The sequence below is a fragment of the Martes martes genome (genome assembly GCF_963455335.1).
Source record: "Martes martes genome assembly, chromosome: 8".
Taxonomy (NCBI): domain Eukaryota; kingdom Metazoa; phylum Chordata; class Mammalia; order Carnivora; family Mustelidae; genus Martes; species Martes martes.
The window spans coordinates 53,183,112-53,195,443 of NC_137895.1; the positions used below are offsets into that span (position 1 = coordinate 53,183,112).

Sequence of the window (12,332 nt, forward strand, 5' to 3'; positions counted from 1 at the left end):
CTGCATAGAATTATTCTATATATTATACATTTATATAATATGTTTATATTATATAATATATAGCATTCTATAAAGACAATAAAATATATATTTCTATTATATTTTATATATTAATATAAATAATATAATATATAACACTCCATTATTTATAAAGTATTTCACTATACATAATACATATACAATTTAATAAACCATTTTTTAAAAAGATTTTATTTATTTATTTGACAGACAGATCACAAGTAGGCAGCGAGGCAGGCAGAGAGAGAAGGGAGAAAGCAGGCTCCCTGCTGAGCAGAGAGCCCGATGCAGGGCTCCATCCCAGGACGCTGGGATCATGACCCGAGCCGAAGGCAGCGGCTTTAACCCACTAAGCCACCCAGGTGCCCCTAATAAACCATTTTTAAGTCATCAAAAACATCACCAAATAATTAACAAAGCAAGGCAATGACAATACAACCCAACATATTAAATAACAGTAGCATCTCTTTGTTTTTGGACTATAAATATATTGCACTTTCAAATTTTCAGTTAGTCATAAATTTTAGTGTCATATGAACATGATTATCTTTGTAATAAAAATAAACAGGGAAAATGTTTAAAAAGTGAATGCTCAAGTGAGCTCTAAAATTCACCAAAAAATTCTCAATATTTCAGTTTTCTCCCTGTACCCACGATATCATTGTCTTCTGCTAGTATGTGGCTGTATTGGGTTCCTTATTTTCATGATCACACTGATTTGCCTGAACTTTTGGGGTGAGTATGGAGTTTTTATTTACTTTTAAATTTTTAGGACATAAATATTGATTTTTAATTCTTCTTTAAAAAAAAAAAAGATTTACTTGTTTATTTCAGAGAGAGAGAGAGAAAGAGCCCACGCACAAGTGGGGGGAAGGGCAAAGGGCTAGGAAGAAAGAGAATCTCAAGCAGACTGCCCACTTAGTGGGAGCTTGAAGGGGGCTTGATCTCACCATTCTGAGATCACAACCTAAGCCAAAATCAAGAATTGGACTCCTAACCAACTGACCATCCAGGCTCCCTGATTTTTAATTATTCTCAATATCAAGATCAACTCCACATTGTGGCCCCAAATTGATAAATTAAACTGATCATCCATATATGTCGTATTTAAAATTATTTGAAATTTAAGAAAAATTAAGAAACAATCAAATATAAAATTAACATTTATTCAACATCATTTCTTAGGAAGAGGCTCCACTGAAAAGTTGACTTATTTTATAAAACATTGGTGATACATTTTTAGAAAAAGAGTATGTGTTCTTTGGTACTATTTTCAGAGATAATGATTTAAATGTATCAATGTGATGGTTAAAAAAGACAAAGGACCTGTTGAAAACCATTTTAAATGTACTTCTGCGCCTTTTTTTCTACCCTGAAGTGATATTTATTGTGCATAATCTATAGTTGTTCTTTTGGAAACAACTAGATCAATTCATGGATTTCTGTAATTTTCTGGTTTTTATCTTGAAACAGTCATTCTTTAAAATGTAGGGCTAACATGGGTTTTGTTTTATATACAATACTCACATGGAAACATAAACTCTGGTGGTCTTTGATGAGATCTAAATATAAATGAGTCCCAAGGCACTCTCTCAGAGGGAGACAAAGACCTAAAGGGTCTATTTTTGTATTGGGCAAGAAAAGTTTGTTTTTGTCTTTTCCCAATACAACAGGGGAAAAATATCAGATATTTCTAAGACTAAATAAATATTCTATTCAATGTAATTTTTCTGTACTTGGCACAGCATTTTGGCTGGGAAGTTGTCAACCAATCATATCCTTCGAATATGTTCAGCTTTTACTTGAAATCAAACTCTAATAATATGAAATTCTCTACCTATTTAACAGTCAATATTAGGTGACTAATATTAGTTTTCACGAATCCATCTAAGTAAGCATTATTGTCTGTTAACCAGAAATTCTGGGAAGTTGTACATATCTAATAATTATTATGTATTTTTTAAAGCCCTTAAAATTCAGGACAAATGGCTTCTTGTTAGTCACTAAATATGATATGTACAGGCTACCATTGACCTCTTGTGACTCAGTTCTCTTTTCTCTAATATATACGTGATAAAATAAATAATTGGTGCAATAATCATTGCTTTAGAGAAAGATGCTATTGAGAAGAAATCAATAAAATTTGACACATTGATGAAATATTAATAGGGACAATATTTTTCCTAGTGATATTATTTTAACAAATTAGTAACAATTTCAATATTTGTGTTTCTATTAAGTTTGTGCTTACACTTTGACCAGTTTGAAAATATTTTCCATGGCTTCCAGTTCAAAACAAAGTATTGACTATAAATGTTTACATCTGCTCTCTCCTAAGATTCTGGATTAGACCAGTAAATGGTATCAGAAATAGAATAAGTTAATAAGAGCACAGAGCATGGAAAGGCTAGAAAATTGGAAAGGAAATGAGAAGCAGAGGGGATGATGCTCTCGATTAATCAAAGAAGAGAATGGCAGTGTAGAAAAAGTACAGCAACAGCACAATGTAGATGAAACTATTTCTCATGGCAAAACCAGGAAGGAGTCTTTTGTCAGGGAGGAGAGTATAGATTATAAGGAGAAATCTAAAGAAAAGTAATTAGCTGGAAGACCTTCTAAGGAATGCTTTTTTAAATTGTTGGCTTGACAACCTCTTACTCCACTCACATAGTAGCATTTGCCACTAAACCGTGCCAAAATCAAAAAAACAAAAACAAAAACAAATTCTTGTAAAACAATGGCATACACAACTAGAACAAGCTAGGGCTCCTCACTTAGTGAGTGGTGGTTGGCGCAATAGGCATGTGCCCTCTGGAGTGGGAGGGGGAAGTAATGAAGTGGTTTACTGTATAGCTTAGCTATTTCCTGTGTTGTTTTTTTTTTTTTCTGTTTAAAAATTCACAGTAGCTAACAACATATCCTAGAGTGTATAGAAAATTATCAAGAAAAAAAAATCAATAAATATAAGAAATCAATAAATATAAGAAACACAAAATATTGTCCATCTAGAAAGATAATGTCTAACAAATTCCCAGAAGAAGAGAATAGGGGGAAAAAGTAGACCTTAAATAATAATAATAATAATAATAATAATAATTTTCAAGGAGGAAAAAACAAACCCCAAACCATGAGTTTCCAGCTTATAAGAGTCTACCAAATTCAGAATAGGATATGTAAATAGATATAGATAGAAGACAGATAGATGGATAACTATAAATAGGTAGATGATAGGTAGATAGATGATAGATAGATAATGAGGTTGAGAGAGAAATCCTTATCATATTTCAGGACACCAAGGGTAAAGATATGATCTTAAAAGTTTACATAAAGAATTAGTTTTCTCCCCAAAGAGAAATAAATTGGCACCAGATTTTTTTTTTTGGCATCAGATTTTTAAATGTACATACAAGGACACCACTGTAGTAATGCCTTTAAACTTATAAACAAATCTGAACTTAAGTTTAAGACAAAAGTAATCAAGTAATATAAAATTTCCAAGCAATAAAAATTTTCCACACAGGCTTGTATGTGAGTGTGTGTGCTGATTTTAGATAGAATGAAGCTAGCAGAAGAATGTAATGAAAAGACATTTCAGGTTATCAGCTCTTCTACGTTCCTGGAAAGCAATGATTTCAGTCTATATGAAAAACAATCTATAAGTAATGCTGTAAGATGATAAAGGAACTTGATATGGTAAAAAGGAGTTTGGGGTGGCAGGTCTCGACCAAGAAGAAATAACAGTAATTTAAAAGTTCAGCTGGAAAAAGAAAATAGTATATAGAAAAAGTTATACACATGAAGTTTAAGAATGCACACAGTAGTTAGTGATCAGTGCCTAAAAGAGTAAAAGTAGATATGATAAAAGTGGCTAATTCTGGGGAAAGAGAAGAGTAGAAGCTGAGTATGAGAGAGAGACTTCAAATTTTTATCTTTGTTTTGTGCTAGTTTTTTTATCCTCGCATACCTAGATTGCTGTTCATTTTCAAATGTTTCTCATCATATTTTTTCTTTACACTAGGTACAGATAAAAAAATGGATTTCTCCCAGAAAGTAAATATCAGCCGTCTAGCAGGTAAGGTTCGTTTTTGTCGGTAACATGCTGCCCTATGTTTGAATGAAGAGATTCCAAGTCATTAAACATGACTTTTCTAAACTTTCAAGTAGGGATATAATACCCCAATCACAGACTATTTAATGTAGATTAAATCAATGGTAGTGGTTAATTTTAATGTTAACTCTGCTAGGCCACACCCAGTACTCAGATATTTGAACAAATACTGGTCTAGATGTTGCTGTAAAATTAGGTTTTAGATGACATTTACATCAGTGGATTCTGAGTTGAGCAGACTACCTTCCATACTGTGGGTGGGCCTTGCCTGATCAACTGAAAACCTTTAGAGAAAAATATACTAAGGTTCCCAAAGGAAGAGGGAATTGGGCCTTATACTGTATATAAGACTGCTCTTATACATGAACTGCAATATCACCTCTTCCCTGGGTCTCCAGCTTGCCAGCTTGAAATGCACATTAGATAATAAAATAAAAGTAGAGATTTATGTAATAAATCTCCATGTACATTTCAAATCTCTTCAGCATTTGTCAGTATATAATCAATATTAATTATATCTCCCCCGCATTACTCTCCCAAACCAGATTACATTAGCAATGATCAGATATCATAACGTTTAATATTTAAATATATCCGCATGTAATTCTTACAGTTAAAGGCTCCTTTTGCTTAACACAAACACACCACCATTATACATCCTGTACTGGTTTTCTCTGGATGTGTAACAAATTACCACACACTTAGCAGTTTAAGATAATAATTATTTATTACCTCATGTTTTCCATGGGTTGGGAGTTTGGGCACAGCTGAACTTGGTCTTCTATTCAGGGTATCATAGGCTATAATTTAGGTGTTGACAAGATCACACACGTTTCTAAAGCTGATATTCCTCTTGCAAGCTCACAAGTGGTGGTTGGTACAATTCAGTTACTTATCGTTGTAGGACTGAAGTCATTGATTCTTGCTGCCTGTCATCCTGGGTGACTCTAGTCTTACATAGGACCCCTGCATTTCCTTGCCATGTGTCACTCTTGTACATCCTCTCAGACATGAAATCCCAATTCTTAAAAGAAAATGGGAATTTTCTCTCTCTTTAGAAAAGGCCTAGGCCCATTCTTAACATCCTGTATCTGATTAAATCAGGCCCACCGGGGGAATCTCTTCATTTATTCAAAATTGACTGACTTCACACCCTTCCCTAGTCTTCAAAATCTTTTTATCTTGCCATCATGTATAACTTAATCATGGGAGTGGTAGTCCATCATATTCGCAGGTCTGACTCACACCAAAAGAAAGGGGATTTCACACACATTCTGGATTTTTCTGCTCAGATGTCCATGGTGTCATTTAACATGTTCTTCTATCTTATAAAGTAGTTTTAAAAACTAAATATGTTAGGTGCTTAGAAACTCACCCACTGTAGTGGGTGTGTGTTTGTTGTTATTATTATATAAAGTATCTGAGACAGGAATGGGTACAAAGTGTTGCTTAATAAATGTGTTTTGTTTTTTTTTTTAAAGATTTTATTTATTCATCAGAGAGAGAGAGAGAGAGAGAGGGGAAGAGAACACAAGCGGGGGGAGCAGCAGGCAGAGGGAGAACCAGGCTCTTTGCTTGGCAAGGAGCCCAATACGGGACTTGATTCCAGGACCCTGGGATCATGACCTGAGCCAAAGGCAAATCCTTAACTGACTGAACCACCCAGGCATCCCCCTTGATAAATGTTTTATTCCATTCTCATCCTCCAGGATATTTCTTCTTATTTTAAAAATGGCACTTGAACCTGAGTTCACAGTAGTAACTCTTTTGGACAATTAGTATCCACATTTTGCATCTTTTTTTTGGTATTTTAATATATTACACTAATCATTTAGGGAATTTTTAGTGTGTTTTGCAACTCTACAACTATACTTCATTGACCACTCTATCAATAGCCACATAAGGAGTCTGAATGACTCCTTCTCAAAAATAATACATAGCTCCTTTCAAATCATAAATTGGGAGGTATTATTTGAGGTCATCTTATACTTTTTAACACACAACTATGTACTGGTAGAACTGAGAATAGGCTTATCCTGAGTCTACAAGTATTTTGCAAAATTACCATTATTCAGGATTGGCAATTCAAATTACCCCAGTACAGAATGTATTAATGAGTTAAGAACATATATGAAGTTTTATATATTGAAATTATTCCTTGATAGTCTTCTTCAGGTCATACGTACTGATGTTACTTTTATTTCCTATCTTATCTAGACATATTAATTCAATTTCCTAAAATAGATTTTTACAAAAATTTAGGCTCATGAATAACGGACTAAAATATTAGCAATAAAAATATGGCATGCTTTAATTTATGGATATTTAATTCAATCATTCAACAATTAAAAACCATAATCAAAGTGCTATATTATAGGAAACTCAAAGATGAATATGACAGTCCCCTAACAACCTCCCAGTCTGGTAAAAGACAAGGAGATGTTCACATATGGCAACATATGTGAGGTTCACACCTGGGCAATAATACACTTGTTGCTAAATGACACTGAAATGGAGTGAGTCTAGAGGCAACAGAAATTATGACAGGTTAAAGACTTTGTTTTTGAGATGGAAGTACAATTGAGCAGTAAAATTTAAGTTTAATTTAGATGAAGAAGAAGAAGGAAGGGAAGTCTATTCAAGTCTAAGGAGACCATGTGAATGAAAAGCACAGGAGGCTCTAAGTATACAATGCAATAATGTAAGTAATGCTCATGGTAAGTAATCTCACAGAAATGAAATAGAGGTTGTAAGGATAACCCCAAGAAAAGGGAGTAGGCCAGACTCTAGAGAGATTTAAGCAATAGGTTCTTACTTGTGTTAGTTATAAATAATCAGAAATATTAAATATCTGTTTCCTCTAATTATGGGACTCAGAATTCACATGTTTTTTTCTCCCCAACCCCTCACCCAAAATCCTACCTGCATGGCAGAAATATATAGATTAATGAATTAATCTCATTCTTGTTCTGCTAATGGAGCAGACTTTTCATCACATATGGTACTATTCACATTTTATTGATTGTAAAATCTAATTTTTTTTCCTACATTTTCCTTCAGGAAATAATGATTTGTGCCCCAAAGACTGGCTACCGAATCGGGAGAAATGCTACAGGTTTTCAATTTCTTCTAAAACTTGGAACGAGAGTCAACATGATTGTGCAAATCTACAGGCACATTTACCAGTGATCCAAACTTTGAATGAGCTGGTGAGGAATCAAATACAGGATCTAAGTACCAAGGAAGAATTGCTAGGTGCAATTCTAAGAAGTGTGGGTGGCTTAGGCATTGCTTTTGAACATTCATTAATCATAATGTAATTACCTTTTTTTAAAAAAAAAAAAACCCTATTCGTTATGAAAGAAACGGTTATTTACCATTCCATCAATGCCTGGCATAGTGTCTTATTCTATAGAGGGCATGGAATTTTTAAAAATAAATTAATAAATGAATATACCATTTCCTTGATAGGAGTTCATACAGAAGACTTTAAAACCTGGAAATCCTGGTTGGATTGGACTATATAGCACATCCCCAGGAAAACAATGGATGTGGATAAACAAACACCTTTTTGTGGAACAAAATGAGTAAGTAGTTATTTGAGGGGGAAGAATGGCAGCAGTGACGTTGTTTTATTGATAGAAAGGTATTTTTAATAAACTTCCATGCTTTCTAGTCTTTTTATCTTTCTTCCTCCTTTCTTTTCTTTCTATCCGCCCCTCCTTTTCCTTCCCTATTTCTCTTTTTCAGAATTTTCTTTCTTTGTTTTCCTTCCTTATTCACTAATGATGAGAAGTAGGGCTAGAAAGTGCTCACATCTGGAAATTTTAATGGTCAAGAAATGGTAACATCTTTATAATTTTATAATCAGATCTCATTTAAAATAATTTTCAGCAACTATATTCTATGTAGGAAATGCAAAGATAAAATTCCCCTATAAATAAAAGCATCTGGAATGTATAAAAACATATCTTGAGCTAAACTCAGAAAGCATGAGTTTGAAATTTTGCCCTTAGAATATTCTCCTAAACTTGGGGCTCTGGGTAGCTCAGTCAGTTAAGCAGCCAACTCTTGATTCACCTCAGGTCATGATCTTGAAGTTGTGAGATTGAGCCCGTGTCGTGTTGGGCTTGGTGCTCAGTTGGGAGTCTGCTTGGGATTCTCTCCCTCACCCACTCCCTCTACCCCTCCCACCTCTCTCTCTCTCTGAAATTTATAAATATTTTTAAAAAGGAGAATATTTTCCTAAACCTGTTGATATCAATTTCTTTATCTGTGTGGTAAGAATAATGAAGCTTCCCTCACAATATTCTTGTGAACATTACATAAGGTAATACACGGAAGAGTGTTTTAAAATTCTTAGGGATCACATATATTTACAGGTTCTCCTCTGTGTCCTTGTTTTCTTTATACATCACTAGAGCAACTGACCTGTGGCAGGTTTAAAGCAAAAGCCATGGAGTGATAGTCCATTTCAGTCTTGATATTTATCTACTTCTAGATACTTCCATTCTCCATATTTTATCATCTTTCATGCACATAAAACTAAAGTGTGAAGTGGTATTCATTCTTTGGCCCTACTTTGATAGCAGTCTTAGGCAAAAATTAGTAAGGAACACCTAGGCTCCCCCCAATCTTTGGAAATCCAACATATTGTTAGGGCAGCATATCTCTTTGAAAAAGCTTTCATTTGATTATTTTAGGAAAAAATGATAATGCAGCTGGTTGTGATAGTGTTTGGTTTTTATTTTAAAATAGTAGTCAGACTTCATCTCAGGTCATGATCCCAGGGTCATGGGATCAAGCCCTGCATCGGGCTCCCTGCCTGCTTGGTGGGGAGCCTGCTTCTCCCTCTCCTTCTACTGCTCCCCCTGCTGTGCTCTCTCACTTTGTCAAATAAATAAATAAAATATTTTAAAAAAATAGTGGTCAGCAACTGGAAAGAATAGTTAAAGAGATAGCTCTCTCCAAAAATATTCTCTTCACATATTTTCCTCATCATACTATTGAAGTTAATGAAGAATTTAAGTCATCTATATAGTTTTTTACTTTAACTTAAAAAAAAAATTGTCTCCCTGGGTTATTGCTTTGCAACTCCCATTAGTATATCTATTACTATGCAGTATTTACCAAAAACTTATATTTTAGAGGTGCCTGGGTGGTTCAGGAGATTGAGTGTCTGACTCTTGGTTTCAGTTTAGGTCACAATCTCAGGGTCAAGGGGATGGATGTGTCCCCGCCCTCCATCAGGCTCTGCGCTGGTCATGGAGTCTGCTTAAGATTGTCCCTCTCTCTCTGCTCTCCTCCCTCTCCCTCTCTAAAAAAAATTTAAACAGAGAGAAACATTTAATTTTAATATCTAATTACCTTTTATAGAAAATTATTTTGCTATGTGAAGAATGAATAGATGGGAAAAATAAAAACTGACACTGAAGTTCAGTCAGAAGTCTGTGACCAAAGATAAGGTAGAGGCAGTAGCAGCCTGGGCCAGGAGTGAATGGATATAAGGACCAGTCGAGAGGTAGAATGCTAGAACTGGCTGATACACGCAATTCAAGGGTTGAGCGTGAAGGAAGAGACAGGGATGCTTCTAGTCTTCTGGCTGGAGCTTCTGTGGCAATGTTCCTCAGATAAGAGAGACATTACGGGGGGAGGGTACAGAGGGCAAGCAAATCAAGTGTGCCCAAATGCAGTCATTTACAACAAAAGAAGAGTCTATTCTAAAACTTTTGCAACATTTTGGTTGCTGAAGAATTACCTGCACAAGTTTGGCTGGAAGAAACTTTAAGAAACACATTCATTATTTTAAAATAAATGCTCTAATGTCTACACTTTATCTCCTAGTTTTGTCATGATTGGACCAACGGATCACGAGAGCTGTGCTGTCATAACAGGAAAGCAGGTATATTCTGAGGACTGTAACTCCAAATTTAATGGCATTTGCCAAAGAGACGCTGTCTGAACAATGAAAACAAATCTGTGCATTTAAATAAAGATTTGGATTAAATTTATGTGGTTGTTAATATTTTAACACAAGATATTTTAACCACAAAATATTGCCTATATTTTTCTTTAAGTGGAATGCAAATTTATTTCTTTTCTATATTATTAAAAAAACAAAAATCGACCAAGTAAATTTGAAGACCTAGTTGGCTTTATTCAATGATGATGAACTGGGCAGCACCCCCATCTAGCAAGTAAAAAGGAGCTTCAATGAGCTACAGAAAAGAAAAGGTTTTTTAAAGGCAGACAGGCTAAAACAAGGAAGTCATAAACAACAACAAAGCAAACAAAACAAGACAAAGCAGCAACAAAAGATTATTTGGGGCTATCAGGTGGATTACCTCACTAGTGTTGACCAGAAAATTCTCAATCAGTTAAAATTATATTCTTGAGGAGTTTAAAACTGCAATTAGATTAGATATTAAGTTTTGGTTTGGTGATACGGGCTCAACTCTTTTGGGCCCGTTGGCTCTTTTTTAACAATACAAATATAATGTTTTCAAATATTCCATATAGAAATAATCTTTCAAAATGAGGAAATATAACTGATTTTTAAACAACCCCCCCATTTTCCCATTATTTCAATATCTAAAAAATAATTAAATTTAATCTTCTTCTAAGTTACCTTATTTTCTGTGTCCTATTTCTTGGGTTCTAACTCCTGAGCATCTAGTGAAGTAAGAGACTATGCACATAGATATAACATTGTTTTTTTTCTTCATGGTGGGCTTTTCCTCCAAAGTAATTGTCTTCAATTTTTATCAGAAAGAAATCAAACTTTCAGCTGGTATTAAGTACTCAGATGTTGTCAACATGAGATGTCTATTTGAGGTAACATAGAATCTTCTTTTTAATGTGATTCCACAATTTATTTCCCTTTAATCAAATTTATATATCATTTATATTTAAAATTATATTAAGAATGATTTCACCCCTTAGTTTTATAACTGCAATTCTATACAATGTGAAGTTTCTTAATTTTCTTTCATGTATTTAAAGCACATTTGTATTTCAAAATAAATGTAACAGTTTGTGTCCACTATATAAGGAAGGTCATTACTTAACTCCTCCAAGTTGACCATAGTAAATTATAAACCATCAGGAATTTATACCCTAATAACTGTGAATCAAAGAAAAAAAAAGGAGTGTATTACTCTAAATTACTAAACAATTTACAAAGTTAGTTTGTAGACGTGAATGAACACTAAAAATAAAACCTGTATTATGAATCAAACAAAACTTGAACTTAACCAGAATTTAATACATACAACTGTAATATACAATGGCATCCTAAAATACATTATTTTCATGTTTTCTTGATAACATCATGCACAGATATAATGGCCCATACATGATTACATGCTGACATTTGCTAAGTTATTTTTGTTCCCATATAATACCAGGGTGAACATCAACTAGTCAGCTTGCAAGACTCTCCTTTCATTTATCAGAAAGTTTCAACTGTATCTAATTAAGGAAGTAAGCCTCAGTTAAAAATATGCAAGAAGGACATGTTCCCATGTGTTTGTAATACTCTCTTTTCCTCCCAGCTTCTCCACCCTACTTTTCCTCATCCACCTACACTCACATTCTTTCCTACACTCATAGATTATGAGTAATTTATAGTTGCCTAGTTACTACTAATAATTCATAGTTACCTAGGCAAGAATTTAAACTCAACTAATGTAATATAGGTGATTTTGGTATTTTTTGAATGCCCCGCAGAATTTGAATTTTATAACCGCATCCAGATATATGTCATAAGCATATCCTATTTTTTTGTCCTTACTTGGGAAATTGATTTTTTTCGCAATAATCTATTGTCTGGTCACTTTTGATATTATTATTATATTTATATTCAACTGTCTAAGCTTTGTAATATTTTAAATTGAAGTATAATTGACACAGTATCCCATTAATTTCAGGTGTATATCATAGTTATGTCATATTTTTACACATTAAAAATATGGTCCCCATGACTCTGTTTACCATCTGTCACCATACAAAGTTATTACAATATTATTTACTATACTCCCTATGCTGTACATTACATTCCCATGACTTATTTATTTTATCACTGGAAGTTTGTACCTCTTAATCTCCTTCACCTATCTCACCTATCCTGCCAATACCTTCCCCATTTGGAAGCCAATAGTTTGTTTCCTGTATCTATAAGTCTGTTTCTGTTTAAAAATTTTATTCA

At 33.8% G+C, this 12,332-nt stretch overlaps 1 protein-coding gene across 1 annotated transcript; it reads left to right on the forward strand.

Moving 5' to 3' along the window:
* Positions 1 to 3,574: 3,574 nt before the first annotated feature.
* Positions 3,575 to 10,136, forward strand: KLRF2 (killer cell lectin like receptor F2; the record flags this gene model as incomplete). The annotated part of the gene is made up of 5 exons (XM_080810214.1): positions 3,575 to 3,677; positions 4,037 to 4,090; positions 7,187 to 7,335; positions 7,598 to 7,713; positions 9,971 to 10,136. The coding sequence occupies 5 exons, from the start codon at positions 3,575 to 3,577 to the stop codon at positions 10,086 to 10,088; spliced, it is 540 nt and encodes a 179-aa protein (XP_080666340.1). The 3' UTR covers positions 10,089 to 10,136.
* Between the last annotated feature and the right edge of the window lie 2,196 nt (positions 10,137 to 12,332).